Here is a 21,677-nt window from a genome sequence, read left to right on the forward strand (position 1 = left end):
CTCACTAATACTCTTGTGGCTGAATGGAAGCAAGTCCCTGCAGAAATGTTCCAACATCTAGTGGAAAGCTTTTCCAGAAGAGTGGAGACTGTTATAGCAGCAAAGGGGGACCATCTCCAAACCCATGATTTTGGAATGAGATGCGGTGTCCACATAATTTTGGTAATGTAGTGTATGTAACAACTTGCTAATCATAAACTTAATAAATTCAGTTATATGTGACAGGAGGTGTAGTGCTGTTTTATGAACAGATGGTCAGTCAAAGTTAAAATTGTGTTGTCTCCACAGAGAAGGGAGAGTTCCTGGCGTTAGATCTGGGCGGCTCCAAGTTTAAAGTGCTCCAGGTGAAGGTGTCTGAGAATGGGAAGAGAAGGGTGGAGATGGAGAGTGAGACATACCCTATCCCAGAGGAACTCCTGAACGGTAGAGGGACTGAGGTGAGTAGAATGCAGGGTTGGGGAGTAACGGATTACGATGTAACGGATTAGAGAATTTCAGAAAGGTTTGCGAAAAAATCTTTGACACTTTTCTGTTTTCTCAATGACATTCAAATCAGCATTGAAAAGAGGCGCAAGTTTAAGTTTACCAGCAGCATACCACCCTGCATCCCATTGCTGGCTTGCTTCTCTGAAGCTAAACAGGGTTGGTCCTGGATGGGAGACCAGATGCTGCTGGAAGTGATGTTGGAGGGCCGGTAGGAGGCACCCTTTCCTCTGGTCTAAAAAAAATCCCAATGCCCCAGGGCAGTGATTGGGGACATTGCCCTGTATAGGGTGCCGTCTTTCGGATGGGACGTTAAATAGGTGTCCTGACTCTGTGGTCACTAAAAATCCCATGGCACTTATCATAAGAGTAGAGGTGTTTATATACTGCTCAAAAAAATAAAGGGAACACTTAAACAACACAATGTAACTCCAAGTCAATCACACTTCTGTGAAATCAAACTGTCCACTTAGGAAGCAACACTGATTGACAATAAATTTCACATGCTGTTGTGCAAATGGAATAGACAACAGGTGGAAATTATAGGCAATAAGCAAGACACCCCCAATAAAGGAGTGGTTCTGCAGGTGGTGACCATAGACCACTTCTCAGTTCCTATGCTTCCTAGCTGATGTTTTGGTCACTTTTGAATGCTGGCAGTGCTTTCACTCTAGTGGTAGCATGAGACGGAGTCTACAACCCACACAAGTGGCTGAGGTAGTGCAGCTCATCCAGGATGGCACATCAATGCGAGCTGTGGCAAGAAGGTTTGCTGTGTCTGTCAGCGTAGTGTCCAGAGCATGGAGGCGCTACCAGGGGACAGGCCAGTACATCAGGAGACGTGGAGGAGGCCGTAGGAGGGCAACAACCCAGCAGCAGGACCGCTACCTCCGCCTTTGTGCAAGGAGGAGCAGGAGGAGCACTGCCAGAGCCCTGCAAAATGACCTCCAGCAGGCCACAAATGTGCATGTGTCTGCTCAAACGGCCAGAAACAGACTCCATGAGGGTGGTATGAGGGCCCGACGTCCACAGGTGGGGGTTGTGCTTACAGCCCAACACCGTGCAGGACGTTTGGCATTTGCCAGAGAACACCAAAATTGGCAAATTCGCCACTGGCGCCCTGTGCTCTTCACAGATGAAAGCAGGTTCACACTGAGCACGTGACAGATGTGACAGAGTCTGGAGATGCCGTGGAGAACGTTCTGCTGCCTGCAACATCCTCCAGCATGACCGGTTTGGCGGTGGGTCAGTCATGGTGTGGGGTGGCATTTCTTTGGGGGGCCGCACAGCCCTCCATGTGCTCGCCAGAGGTAGCCTGACTGCCATTAGGTACCGAGATGAGATCCTCAGACCCTTTGTGAGACCATATGCTGGTGCGGTTGGTCCTGGGTTCCTCCTAATGCAAGACAATGCTAGACCTCATGTGGCTGGAGTGTGTCAGCAGTTCCTGCAAGAGGAAGGCATTGATGCTATGGACTGGCCCGCCCGTTCCCCAGACCTGAATCCAATTGAGCACATCTGGGACATCTTGTCTCGCTCCATCCACCAACGCCACGTTGCACCACAGACTGTCCAGGAGTTGGCGGATGCTTTAGTCAAGGTCTGGGAGGAGATCCCTCAAGTGACCATCCGCCACCTCATCAGGAGCATGCCCAGGCAATGTAGGGAGGTCATACAGGCACGTGGAGGCCACACACACTACTGAGCCTCATTTTGACTTGTTTTAAGGACATTACATCAAAGTTGGATCAGCCTGTAGTGTGGTTTTCCACTTTAATTTTGAGTGTGACTTCAAATCCAGACCTCCATGGGTTGATAAATTGGATTTCCATTGATTATTTTTGTGTGATTTTGTTGTCAGCACATTCAACTATGTAAAGAAAAAAGTATTTAATAAGATTATTTATTTCATTCAGATCTAGGATGTGTTGTTTAAGTGTTCCCTTCATTTTTTTGAGCAGTGTATATAAAATGTATATCTCCATTGATTCTTGAAGAATATAACTTAGAAATGCCTCATGAGCTTTGTTCAACTGTCACTCTCCATGAGAACCCAAAATATAAGCTTGGTTTTCTCCAATTTTTGTAAACATTGTAAATGTAAACAAACACTGTAAAGCCTCATAACATATTTAAAACTATAATGTTGATATCATGGATGGTCAGTCCTTGCATCCATAGCTCTGTCTATTAATCTGAGAGTGGTTACATTTCTCCAGGCCCATCCCTCAGCTTTTTACCAAAACAGAGGTGGGGTGCCCGTTTTGTTATTGTTTCATCTGTGGATTTGCCCTTTAAACAGCTGCATATTATCAAGATATCAAAGTGTCACCAACAAAAAGGTAAACAATAGGCCTATAGCAAATGCAGCATATGACATTAATTTTTGACATGTAAATAGCACTTTTCAGTAGTGCTCAAAGCATGCCATTCTATGAGCACAGCATTTATTTTTCAACTCGAATCAATGAGCCCAATCAGTCCTCCATGACAACAAATACATAAACAACAGAGTAGGTCTGGCTACTAAGTCCTTCATTTTGGGGTTATGCTCAGGTAAAACAATTTGGCTAATCTATACTTCCATATTTCTAAGTCCTTTTCTTGAAGATCAAGGGGTATAACATTTATTAGAATGACTGGAATTCTGATAGATTTTGGTTTTTAATGTAAAGATATCATTTAATTGTATTATTATATGTACAGTCGTGGCCAAAAGTTTTGAGAATTACAGAAATATACATTTTCACAAAGTCTGATGCCTCAGTTTTTATGATGGCAATTTGCATATACTCCAGAATGTTATGAAGAGTGATCAGATGAATTGCAATTAATTGCAAAGTCCCTCTTTGCCATGCAAATGAACTGAATCCCCCAAAAACATTTCCACTGCATTTCAGCCCTGCCACAAAAGGACCAGCTGACATCATGTCAGTGATTCTCTCGTTAACACAGGTGTGTGTTGACGAGGACAAGGCTGGAGATCACTCTGTCATGCTGATTGAGTTTGAATAACAGACTGGAAGCTTCAAAAGGAGGGTGGTGCTTGGAATCATTGTTCTTCCTCTGTCAACCATGGTAACCTGCAAGGAAACACGTGCCGTCATCATTGCTTTGCACAAAAAGGGCTTCACAGGCAAGGATATAGCTGCCAGTAAGATTGCACCTAAATCAACCATTTATCGGATCATCAAGAACTTCAAGGAGAGTGGTTCAATTGTCAAAGGGCGCCCAAGAAAGTCCAGCAAGCGCCAGGACCATCTCCTAATGTTGATTCAGCTGCGGGATCGGGGAACCACCAGTACAGAGCTTGCTCAGGAATGGCAGCAGGCAGGTGTGAGTGCATCTGCACGCATAGTGAGGCGAAGAATTTTGGAGGATGGCCTGGTGTCAAGAAGGGCAGCATAGAAGCCACTTCTCTCCAGGAAAAACATCAGGAACAGACTGATATTCTGCAAAAGGCACAGGGATTGGACTGCTGAGGACTGGGGTAAAGTCATTTTCTCTGATGAATCCCCTTTCCGATTGTTTGGGGCATCCGGAAAAAAGCTTGTCCGGAGAAGACAAGCGTGAGCGCTACCATCAGTCCTGTGTCATGCCAACAGTAAAGCATCCTGAGACCATTCATGTGTGGCGTTGCTTCTCAGCCAAGGGAGTGGGCTCACTCACAAGTTTGCCTAAGAACACAGCCATGAATAAAGAATGGTACCAACACATCCTCCGAGAACAACTTCTCCCAACCATCCAGGAACAGTTTGGTGACGAACAATGCCTTTTCTAGCATGATGGAGCACCTTGCCATAAGGCAAAAGTGAAAACTAAGTGGCTCGCTGAACAAAACATCGATATTTTGGGTCCATGGCCAGGAAACTCCCCAGACCTTAATCCCATTGAGAACTTGTGGTCAATCCTCAAGAGGCGGGTGGACAAACAAAACCCCACAAATTTTGACAAACTCCAAGCATTGATTATGCAAGAATGGGCTGCCATCAGTTTAAAAAGGATGTGGCCCAGAAGTTAATTGATAGCATGCCAGGGCGGATTGCATAGGTCTTGAAAAAGAAGGGTCAACACTGCAAATATTGACTCTTTACATCAACTTCATGTAATTGTCAATAAAAACTTTTGACACTTATGAAATGCTTGTAATTATACTTCAGTATTTCATAGTAACATCTGACAAAAATATCTAAAGACACTGAAGCAGCAAACTTTGTGGAAATTAATATTTGCGTCATTCTCAAAACTTTTGGCCACGACTGTAGTAGAAAGCGATGGGTTAGAGGAAGCCTACATAACCAAAGCATAAAGTAAAATGTAACATCCATATATGGCCAGCTATGTAACCTTTAACGTTGATTTATCCAGCAATAGATGTCGTTCAATTGGGAACATACATTTTTGTCTTCTTCGAATGCCTTTTTTTATAGGTAAAGTAATCTAAAAGTAACTGAATATAATCAGATTACGTTACTGAGTTTGGGTAATCCAAAAGTTTCATTACTGATTTAAGCAGGTAACTGTAATGGATTACATTTAGAAAATAACCTACCCAACCCTGGTAGAATGACAACAGATGTTGTTATGCAGAGAGACATAAACTGTTCAAAAATGGGAATCATTCAAACCTGCACTGTTAAAAAATTGTAAAACAAATAAAATAAATGATGGTAATGTACTGGCAGCCAGTTACCTGTAAGTTACTGTAAAAAAAAGGTACAGTATGTTACCATACATTTCAAATAAACTTTGGTTTAACAATACATTACTGTAAAGAAAGCACTTCTTTACAGTAAAGCACTTATTTACAGTAATGTACTGTAAAAAAAATAATCTGGAATGAATGATAATATTCTGTTACTTTTTTTAAAGGTAAGTGGTACACTGTTTAGCTAAAATAGTGTAAACCTCTTTAATCAATATGATTACATTTGATGGCGCCGGGGGAGATGGCTGCCGTTTTACGGGCTCTTAACCAATTGTGCTATTATGTGTATGGTTTTTTTGTGTGTGTTTTTTGTAACTTATTTTGTACATAATGTTTCTGGCACCGTCTCTTATGACGGAAAATAGCTTCTGGATATCAGGACAGCGATTACTCACCTCGTACTGGACAAACAAGTCGGACGCTAAGAATGTACTTCAGACATCTGACAAGGCCCAAATCCCCGCCATTCGCATGAAGAAGTGACGGAGATATCGGGGACGTAGGTTGGGGTGCCTTGTGAGGATCCGACGGCGAGTGAATAATCTGCCTGTACCATCAGTCCTATTTGCCAACATGCAATCATTGGATAACAAAATGGATGAGCTCCGATCAAGACTATCCTACCAACGGGACATTAAAAACTGTAATATCTTATGTTTGACTGAGTCGTGGCTGAAAGACGACATGGATAACATACAGCTAGCTGGGTTTTCGGTCCATTGGCAAGATATAACAGCTTTGTAGGACTATGTAGCCAAATTTTTATCTATGATTGTATGCTATCATTCATGTTTTTTGTATGTTATTTTTATATCTAAAAATTAACCATCAAGCCATGATTACAGACACCTGTGTGTGTCCTTTGACACTATATAAACTAGTGACCTGCAGTGTTTGTCATTATACGCTGATGAAGACAGCTAGTCTGTTGAAACGTTAAATATTAGGTTATTAAATTGCATTAGAGGTCCTAAAGTGTGTGGCTCTCCTTTTCTTTTTTAAGATAGAACAGCTGCCTCTAATAAGACAAGGGGTGCAGTCAATGTATATTTGTAAACAACAGCTGGTGCACAAAATCTAAGGAAATCTCAAGGTTTTGCTCACCTGAAGTAGAGTATCTCATGATAAGCTGCAGACCACACTATTTACCAAGATAGTTTTCATCTATATTCTTCATAGCTGTCTATTTGCCACCACAAACTGATGCTGGCACTAAGACCACACTAAATAAGCTGTATACAGCCATAAGCAAACGGGAAAATACTCATCCAGAGGCGGCGCTCCTAGTGGCCGGGTACTTTAATGCAGGGAACTTAAATCCGTTCTAATTCATTTCTACCAGCATGTTACATGTGCAACCAGAGGGAAAAAACTCGCGACCACCTTTACTCCACACACAGAGACGCGTACAAAGCTCTCCCTCACCCTCCATTTGGCAAATCTGACCACAATTCTATTCTCCTGATTCCTGCTTACAAGCAAAAACTAAAGCAGGAAGCACCAGTGACTCGGTCAATAAGAAAGTGGTCAGATGAAGCAGATGCTAAACTAAAGGACTGTTTTGCTAGCACAGACTGGAATATGTTCCGGGATTCTTCCGATGGCATTGAGGAGTACACCACATCAGTCACTGGCTTCATCAGTAAGTGCATCAATGACATAGTCCCCACAGTGACCGAACATACATACCACATACATACATACACTGGCTCCGATGCTCGTCGGATGTGGCAGGGCTTGCAAACTATTACAGACTACAAAGGGAAGCACAGCCGCGAGCTGCCCATTGACACAAGCCTACCAGACGAGCTAAATTACTTCTATGCTCGCTACGAGAAAAATAACACTGAAACATGCATGAGAGCATCAGCTGTTCCGGACGACTGTGTGTTCACACTCTCCATAGCCGATGTGAACATATCAACATTCACAAGGCCGCAGGGCCAGACGGATTACCAGGACATGTACTGCGAGCATGCGCTGACCAACTGGCAAGTGTCTTCACTGACATTTTCAACCCGTTCCTGACTGAGTCTGTAATATCAACATGCTTCACCATAGTCCTTGTGCCCAAGAACACTAAGGTAACCTGCCTAAATGACTACCGGCCCGTAGCACTCACGTCTGTAGCCATGAAGTGCTTTGAAAGGCTGGTCATGGCTTACATCAACACCATTATCCCAAAAACTCTAGACCCACTCCAATTTGCATACCACCCCAACAGATCCACAGATGATGCAATCTCTATTGCGCTCAACACTGCTCTTTCCCACCTGGACAAAAGGAACATCTATGTGAGAATACTATTAATTGACTACAGCTCAGCGTTCAACACCATAGTGCCCTCAAAGCTCATCAATAACCTAAGGACCCTGGGACTAAACACCTTCCTCTACAACTGGATCCTGGACTTTCCGACGGGCCACCCCCAGGTGGTAAGGGTAGGTAACAACACATTCGCCACGCTGATCCTCAACACAGGGCCCCTCAGGGGTGTGTACTCAGTCCCCTCCTGTACTCCCTGTTCACTCATGACTGCATGGCCTGGCATGACTCCAACACCACCATCAAGTTTGCTGATGACACAACAGTGGTAGGACTGATCAACGATGAGACAGAATATAGGGAGGAGGTCAGAGACCTGGCCGTGTGGTGCCAGGTTAACAACCTCCCCCTCAACGTGATCAAACAAAGGAGATGATTGTGGACTACAGGAAAATGAGTACAGAGTACCCCTCCATTCTCATCAATGGGGCTGTAGTGGAGCAGGTTGAGAGCTTCAAGGTCCTTGGTGTCCACATCACCAACAAACTATCATGGTCCAAACACACCAAGGCAGTTGTGAAGAGGGGCACGACAAAGCCTATTCCCCCTCAGGAGACTGAAAAGGTTTGGCATGGGTCCTCAGATCCTCAAAGTTCTACAGCTGCACCATCGAGAGCATCCTGACTGGTTGTGTCACCGCCTGGTATGGCAACTGCTCGGTCTGCAACAGCAAGGCACTACAGAGGGTAGTGCTTACGGCCCAGCACATCACTTGGGCCAAGCTTCCTGCCATCCAGGACCTCTATACCAGGCAGTGTCAGAGGAAGGCCCTAAAAATTGTCAAAGACTCCAGCCACCCTAGTCATAGACTGTTCTCTCTGCTACCGCATGGCAAACAGTACCGGAGCGCCAAATCTAGGTCCAATATGCTTCTTAACAGTTTCTACCCCAAGCCATAAGACTCCTGAACACCTAATCAAATGGCTACCCAGACTATTTGCCCCCCCCCCCTACAGTTATTTTATTGTTGCTCCTTAATTATTCGTTATTCTGCCATTTTTTAAATTTATTTTCTTAACACTTATTTTTCTTAACTGCATTGTTGGTTAAGGGCTTGTAAGTAAGCATTTCACTGTAAGGTCTACACATGTTGTATTCAGCACATGTGACAAATTTAATTTGATTGGCTGACTTTTCAATATGACCCCACCTGGGATTTGAGCTCACAACCTCTGGATTTGGGGTACGCTGATCTTTCTACTGTACCACAAAGTCTGTAGCATTTTACAGATTCATTACCTATAATAAATCTCTGCACTTTGCACTTTTTGATATCTGCGCTGCGCTTAACTGTTATCTGACTAATCTCTCATAATTTATTTAATTTACTTATTTCAGAAATGTTAAGGTTTGCTGTATAGTTGCCTCATGTTGGTGGGGTATATTATTTTGTATTAATTTTACTCCTGAATCACTATGATACATATAATAGCTTTTCTTGAGTGTATTTAAAAAAAAGCTGACATTTACTTTGAAGTCCGAAGTGTAGCAATACAGGTGAAATCACTTATTGACACAGACATGGTGGTGTAGCAGGAAGATCGTAATACCATGAACCAGGAGGTTCTGAGTTCAAATCCCAGGTCAGGTCCTGAGGACATGCTGAATAATAATTACTTTATAAATGAACGTACATGATTAAGTGTATGTCAAAGTGTGTCAAATATGTAAGTTGAAAAGACAGCGACTTTGTAGGGCATCACCTGTAAAACCTCATGAAAAATATCCACGTGAGACTTGTGGTGTACTCCTCAATGCCATCACATGTTTCACCTGATTAAACACGTGAAAGGTTACAGTGCATTCGGAAGGTATTCAGACCCCTTGACTTTTTCCACGTTTTTTTACGTTACAAACTTATTCTAAAATTGATAAAATACTTTTTTTCCCTCATCAATCTACACACAATACCCTATAACGACAAAGCGAAAACAGGTTTTCAGAACATTTTGCAAATGTATTAATTAAAAAAAACGTATCTTATTTACTTAAGTATTCAGACCCTTTGCTATGAGACTCGAAATTGAGCTCAGGTGCATCCTGTTTCCATTGATCATCCTTGAGATGTTTTTACAACTTGATTGGAGTCCACCTGTGGTAAATTGTATTGATTTGACATGATTAGGAAAGGCACACACCTGTCTATGTAAGGTCCCACAGTTGAAAGTGCAGGTCAGAGCAAAAACTCAGAAACAGGAATGTGTCAAGCACAGATCTGGTTGAAGGGTACCAAAACATTTCTGCAGCATTGAAGGTCCCAAAGAACAAAGTGGCCTCCATCATTCTTAAACAAAGTTTGGAACCACCAAGACTCTTCCTAGAGCTGGCCACCCGGTCAAAGTGAGCAATTGGTGGAGAAGGGTTTTGGTTAGGGAGATGACCAAGAACCCTGGCCTTCCCTGTAGCTCAGTTGGTAGAGCATGGTGTTTGCAATGCCAGGGTTGTGGGTTCAATTCCCATGGGAGGGGCATGTATGAAATGTATGCATTCACTACTGTAAGTCGCTCAGGATAAGAGCGTCTGCTAAATGACTAAAATGTAAATGTAAAAATGTAAAACCCTGAAAATATTTGTGCAGCGACACTCCCATCCAACCTGACCGAGCTTGAGATGATCTGCAGTAAAGAGTGGGAGAAACCCCCCAAATACAGGTGTGACAAGTTTGTAGCGTCACCCAAGAAGACTCGAGGCTGTAATCATTGTCAAAAGTGCTTCAACATAGTACTGAGTAAAGGGTCTGAATACTTATGTAAATGTCATATTTCAGTTTTTGTTTTTAATACAATTTCAAACATTTCTAAAAACCTGTTTTTGCTCTGTCATTATGGGGTATTGTGTGTAGATTGAGGGCAAAAAAAATTATTGAATCCATTTTCAAATAAGGATGTATCGTAACAAAATGTAAAAAGAGTCAAGGGTCTGAATACTTTCCCGAATGCACTGTATGTGGTCATGGGAACATTTCACATGTGAAATCATTGTGTTTCCATAAGGGATGGCAGATTTTTTTAAAATGTCTTTGAAATCTGAGCCATACATGTAACGTGCGTCGTATAGAGGGGACCAAGGCGCGGCGTGTTGAGTGCTCATGATTATACTTTAATGAAAATGAACACTTATACAAAAGAAACAAAACGACAGTCAACAGTTCTGTCAGGTTACGTGAACGAAACAGAAAACAACTACCCACAAAACATAATAGAAAAAACCCCAACTTAAATATGACCTCCAATTAGAGACAACGCGAACCAGCTGCCTCTAATTGGAGATCATCCCAAAAACCTCCAATATAGAAATAGAATAATAGAACTAAACATAGAAACAAAAACATAGAATGCCCACCCATATCACACCCTGACCTAACTAAACAGAGAAACAACAGCTCTCTTAGGTCAGAGCGTGACAATACAGCTCGGAAGTCACCTTTCACTGAGAATGGACGCTTTTTCCTTCTGTTCTGTTCTAATCTATTTGAAATTTCCAAATTGCCATATTTTCTGTCATTGGTTGGCTTTCCACAGATACTTTTTTACCAGAAAAGTCAGACCCCCACTTACTGAGAACTGAATCATCACACATTTCATCAGGATCTTTGTGTCTGGACATTTTTGGTTAGTCAACACAGCTCCATTCTGTTCATTTCCCAAGCACTGTGATGACGCACATGACAAATCAGCTGTTTTCTTAGCTGAATCTCTAGTTTCAGTGGAAACAAGTACACTAACATCTACTTGTCTATCTTTGCACACAGATCTACGCCTATAAATATACAATCAAATAATGATTATGGAGCTTGACAGGGAAGCTGACCTTTTAGCAGTGATGCCATTTCATCAAGAAGATGCAGCAGGCATCTGTGCTAGCATTTTCCCAAGGATGCTGGGCAGTTCTGTGGGCAGGGTTCGAGAGAACTAATAGGTCTACAGCATAAAGGAGGCCGAAGTAATTCAGAAGGAATCAGAGTACTTTACTCATTTTGAGTAATCAGATTACATTACTGTAATTAGTCACAGATTACATGTTGTAAGTAATCTGTCCAACACTGTCTCTTTTACAGATGTTTGACCATGTTGCAGAGTCTCTGAAAGACTTCCTGCAAAAGAAGCACATCAACCAGAAGAGGAAAGCTTTGGGCTTCACCTTCTCTTTCCCTTGTGGACAGTCCAAAATAGATGAGGTATTTAAGCCATATGGCACGAGAGGGTGTGGTATATGGTCAATATACCACGTCTAAGGGCTGTTCTTAAGCACGACACAACGGGGAGTGCCTGGATACAGCCCTTAGCCCTGGTATATTGGCCATATTCCTCAAACCCCAGAGGTGCCTTATTGCTATTATATATATATATTTATTTATTTTATATTTAAAAAATATATATATTTTACCTTTATTTAACTAGGCAAGTCAGTTAAGAACAAATTCTTATTTACAATGACGGCCTAGGGACAGTGGGTTAACTGCCTTGTTCAGGGGCAGAACGACAGGTTTTTATCTTGTCAGCTCGGGGATTCGATCTAGCAACCTTTCAGTTACTGGCCCAACGCTCTAACCACTAGGCTATAAACTGTTTACCAACGTAATTAGAGCAGTAAAAATAAAAGTTCTGTCATATCCGTGGTATACGGTCTGATATACCACGGTTGTCAGCCAATCAGCATTCAGGCCTCGAACCACCCAGTTTCAAAAAGGCTTTACAGCGAAAGCAAAAGATTAGATTATGTTAGGAGAGTACATAGCCAAAAACTATCACACAGCCATTTTCCAAGCAAGCATATATGTCACAAAAACCCAAAACACAGCTAAATGAAGGACTAACCTTTGATGATCTTCATCAGATGACACTCCTAGGACATTATGTTATACAATACATGCATGTTTTGTTCAATCAAGTTCATATTTATATCCAAAAACAGCTTTTTACATTGGCATGTGATGTTCAGAATATGCATTCCCACCCAAAACTTCCGGTGAATTTACTAAATTACTCATCATAAACGTCGACAAAATACATAACAATTATTTTAAGAATTATAGATACAGAAGTCCTTTATGCAATCGCAATGTCAGTTTTTAAAATAGCTTTTCGGCGAAAGCACATTTTGCAATATTCTGAGTACATAGCTCAGCCATCACGGCTAGCTATTTTGACATCCGCCAAGTTCGGGGCTCACTAAACTCAGAATTACTATTAGAAAAATGGTATTACCTTTGCTGATCTTCGTCAGAATGCTCTCCCAGGACTGCTACTTCCACAAGAAATGTTGTTTTTGTTCCAAATAATCGATAGTTATGTCCAAATACCTTTTGTTTCGTGCGTTCAGGTCACTATCCAAAGGGTAACACGCGAGCGCATTTCGAGACCAAAAAATTCTAAATGTTCCTTTACCGTACTTAGAAGCATTTCAAACGCTGTTTAAAATAAATTTTTATGGTATTTTTCTCGTAAAATAGCGATAATATTCCAACCGGACAATAGTGTATTCATTCAAAGAGGAAAAGAAAAAATAGCATGGTCGCGTGAACGCGCATATCCAATCTCTTTGTCACCAGGCAGACCACTGACAAACTGAGCTACTATACTCTGCCCAGAGACAGAAGACGCCCAATCCGCTTTCTGAAGGCTTTAGAGAGCCAATGGAAGCCTTAGAAAGTGTTACGTAACCCCACAGATACTGTAGTTTTGATAGAGAATCAAAAGAAGAACTACAAATTCTCAGACAGGCCACTTCCTGCTTGGAATCTTCTCAGGTTTTTACCTGCCATATGAGTTCTGTTATACTCACAGACACCATTCAAACAGTTTTAGAAACTTCAGTGTTTTCTATCCAAATCGACTAATAATATGCATATTCTCGTTTCTGGGGAAGAGTAGTAACCAGTTTAAATCGGGTAAGTTTTTTTCATCCGGCCATGAAAATACTGCCCCCTATCCCAAACAGGTTATCACTCCAGAAATATCAGATGGGCTCCAATTGATTATCAGTAAAAATCAGATACCTGCAAAGCCACTTTCATATGATGTAACAGAATGTGTGAACTGCATTGACAAACTTGTTCATTGTGTGACTATCTATTCAGAATGTAATCCTTGCTTTCTTTCAACAATCAAAACCTGTTTTAGGGAGTGCTGTTGTCATGGTCAAAGAACTACAAGGCCAGAGGAGTCCTGGGGACCAATGTGGTGCAATCCTTGAGACAGGCCATTGATAGAGTCGGGGTATTAAGGGAGATCTTATTCACTACTTATTATCACTCATTTCATTTTTTTCTTGCATTTCTGTATATACTACAGTATATATATAAAAAGGAATTTGTCAATTAAAACACCAGCCAACACTGTTTATAGGGAACCAATGTGGATGTCCTGGCCCTTGTTAATGACACAGTGGGAACCATGATGACCTGTGGCTATGACGACCAGCGTTGTGAAGTGGGGGTCATCATAGGTCAGCCTGATATTAATTTGCACCCTTCATTCAGAATGGTTGTTTCATTGTCAGTATTATCAGCCTACAAATAGTCTTTCTCACCATCGCTATGTAATCTCAGGCACAGGTACTAATGCTTGTTACATGGAGGAGCTGAGACACATTGACCTGGTGGAAGGAGACGAGGGCAGGATGTGCATCAACACAGAGTGGGGAGCCTTCGGGGACGATGGGGCACTCGATGACTTCATTACACATTTTGACCGAGAGATTGATGCTGCCTCCACCAACCCAGGGAAGCAACTGTAAGCACCAAAATCCATAACCAACCATATTGGAAATACATTAAGTATTAGATATCATTGTAAAAATTCTGAGTAAACCAACGATATGGTTTCCCTTTATTTACAATTGACGGAATAGGGGCCTTACACTAGTAGGAATGTAAATAATGACTGTTAACACTAGTGTGTTGCTCTGTTAGGTTTGAGAAGATGGTGAGTGGGATGTACATGGGGGAGTTGGTGAGACTCATTCTGTTAAAGATGGCCAAGAAGGGACTACTGTTTGATGGCAGAGTTTCCAATGCTCTACGCACCAAAGGGAAATTTCAAACCAAACACATCACTTTAATTGAACAGTAAGAGCATTTTCCATGAGTCTTAATGCTCACACTATAAATATATTGTATATAATTTATTTGTACTAATTTTCACAGACATTATTCAGGGAAATGTATGTTACACTTTGACAACTATGTCAGAACTATACTTCCAGGTACAAAGACGGGCTGAAGAACACCAGGGAAATCCTTACAGAGCTCGGCCTTTCCCCCTCAGCAGATGATTGCCTTGCCGTCCAACACGTCTCCACCATCGTGTCCTTCAGGTCAGCTAACCTCTGCGCCGCTGCGCTGGCTGCCATCCTCACCCGCATCCGCGAGAACAGGAAGCTGAAGAGCTTGCGGATCACTGTTGGGGTTGACGGAACTGTCTACAGAACACATCCACAGTATGTAGCCATAAGTCACGGAAGGTTTCTGCTCAGAGTGGCAGTTTTCCTCTTTGCCTGTGAACGCTGACAATAAACTCTCTCCCTCTCTGTCTCGCTCTCTCTTTCTCTCCCTCCCAGGTACCCCAAGAGGCTCCACAAGGTGGTGCGCCGGTTGGTGCCAGAGTGCCATGTGCGCTTTGTGCTGTCTGAGAGTGGTAGCAGTAAGGGGGCTGCTATGGTAACAGCGGTGGCTCAGAGGCTGGCGGCCCAGAGGAGGGAGATCAATGACACTCTTGCTCTACTCAGCCTGAGTCCAGAGAACCTCCAGCAGGTCAGGGACAAGATGAGAGTGGAGCTAGAGAGAGGCCTTAGGAAGGATTCCCACAGAACTGCCTCTGTTAAAATGCTGCCCTCCTTTGTGTACAGGACACCTGATGGGACAGGTGAGAGGACTGGCTACAGATTGCTATGCACTGGATCTAAAGGTTTACCTTGTTGTTCATAATGCGGAAAGTTATCATGTTATTACCATGCTATAACCCATTATTACACTTTATTCTGTACCATCACCTTAACAGTTTATGAAATGTTGCTGTCTAAAATCACATCATTAGGTGCAAGTTGTTTCATTTCAAGTCAAGTGATTACAATGTTTATTATTGCAGAGCGAGGAAAGTACTTGGCTTTGGACCTGGGAGGAACTAACTTCCGGGTGTTGGTGGTGAAGATCCGGAGTGGAATACGCAAGTCTGTCCGCATGTACAACAAGATCTACGCCATCCCTCTGGAGATCATGCAGGGCACAGGAGAGGAGGTGAGCCCACACACACCCCACCACCCCCCGCTGACTGCTAACTAGGTCCCTAACCCCTTAGCCTGACAAACTCTTTGTTTCTAGCTGTTCGACCACATTGTCCAGTGCATCTCAGATTTCCTGGACTACATGGGGATGAAGAATACTCGTCTCCCGCTTGGTTTCACCTTTTCTTTCCCCTGCAGACAGACAGGAATCGATAAGGTAAAAGTACAATCGTCATGATGACGAAATCATCCTCAATGCCAAAGAATGGCAGTTATTTCAATGACCGGTGTGCTTAATCAGGGTAAGTCATTCCATTATTAAGTATGTTACCAGTCTCCATTGTAATACTTCCTTCCTCAGGGAAGTTTGGTTAGCTGGACCAAAGGGTTCAAAGCCACAGACTGTGAAGGAAATGACGTTGTGGAAATGCTCCGAGAGGCTATCAAAAGACGGAATGTGAGTGAAATGGAACAAGACCCACTGTTCTCTGTAATAGGTAGTCTGGAAAACATATACTATTGCCCATTATGAAAGTGAATATATACACTATCGTTCAAAAGTTTGGGGTCACTTAGAAATGTCCTTGTTTTTGAAAGAAAAGCAAGTTTTTTGTCCATTAAATAACATCAAATTGATCAGAAATACAGTGTAGACATTGTTCATGTTGTAAATGACTATTGTAGCTGGAAAGGGCAGATTTTTCTTTTAATGGAATATCTACATAGGCGTACAAGAGGCCCATTATCGGCAACCATCACTCCTGGTGTCCAATGGCACGTTGTGTTAGCTAATCCAAGTTTATCATTTTAAAAGGCTAATTGATCATTAGAAAACCCTTTCGCAATTATGTTAGCACAACTGAAAACTGTTTTGCTGTTTAAAGAAGCAATAAAACTGGCCTTCTTTAGACCAGTTGAGTATCTGGAGAATCAGCATTTGTGGGTTCGATTACAGGCTCAAAATGTCCAGAAACAAAGACCTTTCCTCTGAAACTTGTCAGTCTATTCTTGTTCTGAGAAATGATGGCTATTCCATGCAAGAAATTGCCAAGAAACTGAAGATCTTATACAACGCTGTGTACTACTCCCTTCACAGAACAGCTCAAACTGGCTCTAATCAGAATAGAAAGAGGAGTGGGAGGGTCCGGTGCACAACTGAGCAAGAGGACAAGTACATTCGAGTGTCTAGTTTGAGAAACAGATGCCTCACAAGTCCTCAACTGGCAGCTTCATTAAATAGTACCCTCAAAACACCAGTCTCAACGTCAAAAGTGAAAAGGCGACTCCGGGATGCTGGCCTTCTAGGCAGAGTTCCTCTGTCCAGTGTCTGTGTTCTTTTGCCCATCTTAAGCTTTTCTTTTTATTGGCCAGTCTGAGATATGGCTTTTTCAGCATCCCAGAGTCGCCTCTTCACTGTTGACGTTGAGACTGGTGTTTTATGGGTACTATTTAATGAAGCTGCCAGTTGAGGACTTGTGAGGTGTCTGTTTCTCAAACTAGACACTCTAATGTACTTGTCCTCTTGCTCAGTTGTGCACCGGGGCCTCCCACTCCTCTTTCTATTCTGGTTAGAGGCAGTTTGCTCTGTTCTGTGAAGGGAGTAGTACACAGCGTTGAACGAGATCTTCAGTTTCTTGGCAATTTCTTGCATGGAATAGCTATCATTTCTCAGAACAAGAATAGACTGACGAGTTTCAGAAGAAAGGTCTTTGTTTCTGGACATTTTGAGCCTGTAATCGAACCCACAAATGCTGATGCTCCAGATACTCAACTAGTCTAAAGGCCAGTTTTATTGCTTCCTTAATCAGCAAAACAGTTTTCAGCTGTGCTAACATAATTGCAAAAGGGTTTTCTAATGATCAATTAGCCTTTTAAAATGATAAACTTGGATTAGCTAACACAACGTGCCATTGGAACACAGGAGTGATGGTTGCTGATAATGGGTCTCTGTATGCCTATGTAGATATTCCATAAAAATCTACCGTTTCCAGCTACAATAGTCATTTACAACATGAACAATGTCTACACTGTATTTCTGATCAAATTTGATGTTATTTTAATGGACAAAAAAAAATGCTTTTCTTTCAAAAACAAGGACATTTCTAAGTGACCCCAAACTTTTGAACGATAGTGTAGGTCAAAGTAATATTTTGTTTCCTGTAGGAATTTGATCTTGACATTGTTGCTGTGGTGAATGACACAGTGGGCACAATGATGACATGTGCATATGAAGACCCCAAGTGTGAGATAGGACTCATTGCTGGTATGTAGGGCCTATTCTCAGCCTTGTTGGTTTTACATTGTACTATAGAGTGACGTATGTATGATCTTAGTGTGAAATGCTGCCCCCTAGGGACGGGGAGTAATGTGTGCTACATGGAGGAGATGAGGAACATTGAGATGGTGGAGGGGGACGAGGGACAGATGTGTGTGAACACAGAGTGGGGCGGTTTTGGCGAGAATGACTGCATCGAGGACATCCGGACCAGGTTTGACAGAGAAGTAGATGAGGGGTCATTGAACAACGGCAAACAAAGGCAAGTTGTTAACATCCAAACCTGACTGACCACTTCCTGTACCACTACAGGACACATCCAGACCTGACTGACTACTTCCTGTACCTCTAGAGGACACATCCAGACCTGACTGACCACTTCCTGTACCACTACAGGATACATCCAGACCTGACTGACCACTTCCTGTACCACTAGAGGACACCCTGGTGCCAGGGATTGTCATTCAATTATTTTCTTATCCATAGCTCAGTCTAAATCTAATGTGAATTAGTTATTCAACCATGCTAAAGGGAGATGCTTAATTAATGTTTGTGGACACTGTCCCATAATCCGGTTTGGTCAAGGTTCTACAAGTATCTACATGATAAATGCTAAATATTAGTTATTCAACTGTGCAAAGAGATATGCATTATACTTGATTATGCTTATGGGAATTTTCCCTAACACATGATCGTTTAAAAAGGCTTGATTAAAATTATGCTTGACCATATTTTGGTTAATTGGAGGTCTAGACTATTGGCACAGTGAAATATTGAATAATTGAAGCTGTTTTGCATGTCGCCTATTTCATGTCATATCCTGTTGCCCCAGGTTTGAGAAGATGACCAGCGGTATGTATTTGGGGGAGATAGTGAGGCAGATTCTCATCGACCTAACCAGGAGAGGTCTTCTGTTCCGAGGCCACATCACAGAGCCTCTGAAGACCAGGGGCATCTTCGAGACCAAGTTCCTGTCCCAAATAGAGAGGTACAGAGTTGTATAAATGATCACGTAGTACAGCAACTCAGGCCTCTAATAGTAGACAGATCGAATGTAAGTCCACATAGGATATAGGATTACTAATATGAATATTTGAACATATGCTTTTAAAGTCGGTTAGGAATACTTAAGTATTTACAGTTGCATGAATAGGCTTTTATACTATGGTTTCCAGAAACGTAACAAAACGTTTTGCAACAGAAACCGTTTACTCCAAACGGAAAACATTTCAGTTTCTATTGGACAAATTCAGGTGGGTCCCTCCCTGTTTTGTTCTGTTTGCTTATGAATGCCTCTGTTTGGTTCCTTCGGTTCTGAGTCCCTGCCCATCTTCCGAAAACATTTAAAAAACCTACCTATTCACAAAGTATCTTGATTAATCCCACAGGACCCCTCACCCCTACCCTTGTGTTTCTCGCGCTTGTCTTTTCTTAATAGCACTGACTTTGCTGATAGCTACTTTGAGGAAACAATTACTTACTATGATTTGTGGTTGTCTCTCCTAGCTAGCTACCTTAAGATGAATGCACTAAATGTAAGTCGCTCTGGACTAAAATGTAAAATGTAGTGAATAGGTGTACAAGAATATCCAGATGTACAAGAATATCAAGTGTGTGACTCCTCTATCTCCTACCCAGTGACCGGTTGGCGCTACTGCAGGTGAGGTCCATCCTGCAGCAGCTGGGTCTGGACAGCACATGTGATGACAGTATCATCGTCAAGGAGGTGTGTGGTACAGTGTCTCACCGGGCGGCTCAGCTCTGTGGAGCCGGAATGGCCGCCATTGTCGACAAAATCAGAGAGAACCGTGGGCTGAACCAAATTAACATCACCGTGGGGGTGGACGGAACACTCTACAAGCTGCATCCACAGTGAGTAGCCACCAGGGGCAAGGGATATTTAGATTTAACAGGGTTATAATTATTCTTGAACAGACTGCAGAGTTTTGTTTATGTCGTTTTATTTTTATAGAGAGAGAAGGGGAGATAGTATTTCTGGTCAGATTAGAGTGCAAGGAAGGAAGCAAGGAAATCAACCCACCACCTCTAGGGGCAACATGTAGCCAGGAGTCAAATGAAGCCCTAGTTCAGACTTTGGCACAGTTTTAAAGAGTTTTAAAGCACAACACATCTAACACAGTACCTCTTGAACTGTGCAGCTTTTCCAGAATCCTCAAGGACACGGTCAAGGCTCTGGCGCCACAGTGTGACGTGGAGTTTGTCCTATCAGAAGATGGCAGTGGAAAAGGGGCCGCCCTCATCACAGCTGTGGCGCGTGGAGAAACTTAACACAAGATTAGACCTCGTGTATGCACAGTTTTTTTGTGCCAAACACACAAAGGAATTGGGACCCTTGTGGTTCTTTCTAATCGTCGTCTGCCATTGTAAATGTAATGTAAGGAAGGTGTGATGCTGTGCAATATTCTCTGGCCATAGTACCACTGCAATATAATCAAATAGCTACTGTTAAAATTCTGTCTGTATTTGGATTATCCACCTCTACACTGCTATACCTATCCAGACCCTCTTGCAAAACATTGAATGGGTTAGGACGAAGGGGAAGAGGTAGGGAGCAGATTGAGACTCACTGCTACTATCTAGATGTGTTATTGCGTTGTTTTGAAATGGTCCTCATGCTCTCAGCAGACAGGAACAGCAATGGGAGTGGCCCAGAGCAGAGGGAGTTGGAAAATGGAATGGATCAGACTGGAATGTCATAACAACACTATTCAGCATTGTGATGATCTGGTGGGTGAAGTCTGAGGAAGTTAAACTTGCAACTTTGTTCAAGCTCTCCATATGCAACAGAGTATGTGTCAACTTGTATGATGCTTTTTTATTTTAGATATCAACAGGACTAATTCCACTTATATGAATATATTAGTACTGAAGGAAATCCCTCTCAATGTACAGAATATACCCATTAAAATTATCTGTATTCAATAAACTACTCCAAATAATACAATTGAAATGCCAAGTTTGTGGAATGTATCCCTTCTCTGTAGAGATTCTAGCATGTGTTGAGTAAGACATATTGGCACTATCAGTGGCTTAAAGCTGTTTCCAAATCTATATTCAATTGTCACATCGTGTAGAATTCAATTACACAACCCCGTTAATAATTTTGAGTCATATCCTGGGTTACAACATTGGAATGCCCCCTCTTATATTGCCTAAATTAAGCCCCTAGTGGGATAAAATGGAAGCGTTAAACCAGGGCAGCTGCATGCTACGTCAACAGACCATGCGCAGTAGTAGAGGGAACCTCAGTCACACTAATCCCTCTCTGTCCTAGCAGTGATCTAGCCTCCTGGGCTAATTATTCAGCTCACTTCACACCTCGCAAAACCAGAATCTAAACAGCACCCCTGTGGATAGGCATGTAAATAATATAAATACTATGCACTGACATACATGCCCCCTGTAAATACTGTATACAGCATAGGATGATTATTATGATTGTGTCTGGCAGATTAAGTGTAGCCTTTGTTGCTCCTTTGGCTGAAAATATTTGGGTGCATTCATTCAGTATTCTTGTTTGTTATGTTGTAACAGTAAGAGCTTTCAGTCAGAAATATCACAAGGGGAATCAGCATAGATGTGTGGTTCTGAAGGACTACAGACACACTGGGCCCAGCAAAGTAGCGTAGTCACCGTTTGATT

At 42.3% G+C, this 21,677-nt stretch overlaps 1 protein-coding gene across 4 annotated transcripts in view; it reads left to right on the forward strand.

Moving 5' to 3' along the window:
* The window catches only part of hkdc1 (hexokinase domain containing 1), a 29,295-nt gene extending 8,316 nt beyond the window's left edge, over positions 1 to 20,979 (forward strand). For 2 of the 4 annotated variants that reach the window (XM_014213559.2, XM_045723235.1), the window contains 16 exons: positions 289 to 437; positions 11,574 to 11,693; positions 13,639 to 13,734; positions 13,864 to 13,963; positions 14,067 to 14,250; positions 14,430 to 14,585; positions 14,723 to 14,956; positions 15,077 to 15,381; positions 15,604 to 15,752; positions 15,837 to 15,956; positions 16,101 to 16,196; positions 17,903 to 18,002; positions 18,093 to 18,276; positions 18,847 to 19,002; positions 19,653 to 19,886; positions 20,174 to 20,979. In XM_014213559.2, coding sequence (XP_014069034.2) covers positions 289 to 437; positions 11,574 to 11,693; positions 13,639 to 13,734; positions 13,864 to 13,963; positions 14,067 to 14,250; positions 14,430 to 14,585; positions 14,723 to 14,956; positions 15,077 to 15,381; positions 15,604 to 15,752; positions 15,837 to 15,956; positions 16,101 to 16,196; positions 17,903 to 18,002; positions 18,093 to 18,276; positions 18,847 to 19,002; positions 19,653 to 19,886; positions 20,174 to 20,303 — 2,513 coding nt within the window. In that variant the 3' untranslated portion in view covers positions 20,304 to 20,979. The other 2 variants (XM_045723234.1, XM_045723236.1) reach the window with 2 other exon arrangements.
* Positions 20,980 to 21,677: the final 698 nt, after the last annotated feature.

The sequence above is a fragment of the Salmo salar genome, chromosome ssa01, assembly GCF_905237065.1.
Source record: "Salmo salar chromosome ssa01, Ssal_v3.1, whole genome shotgun sequence".
In the NCBI taxonomy this organism is placed as follows: domain Eukaryota; kingdom Metazoa; phylum Chordata; class Actinopteri; order Salmoniformes; family Salmonidae; genus Salmo; species Salmo salar.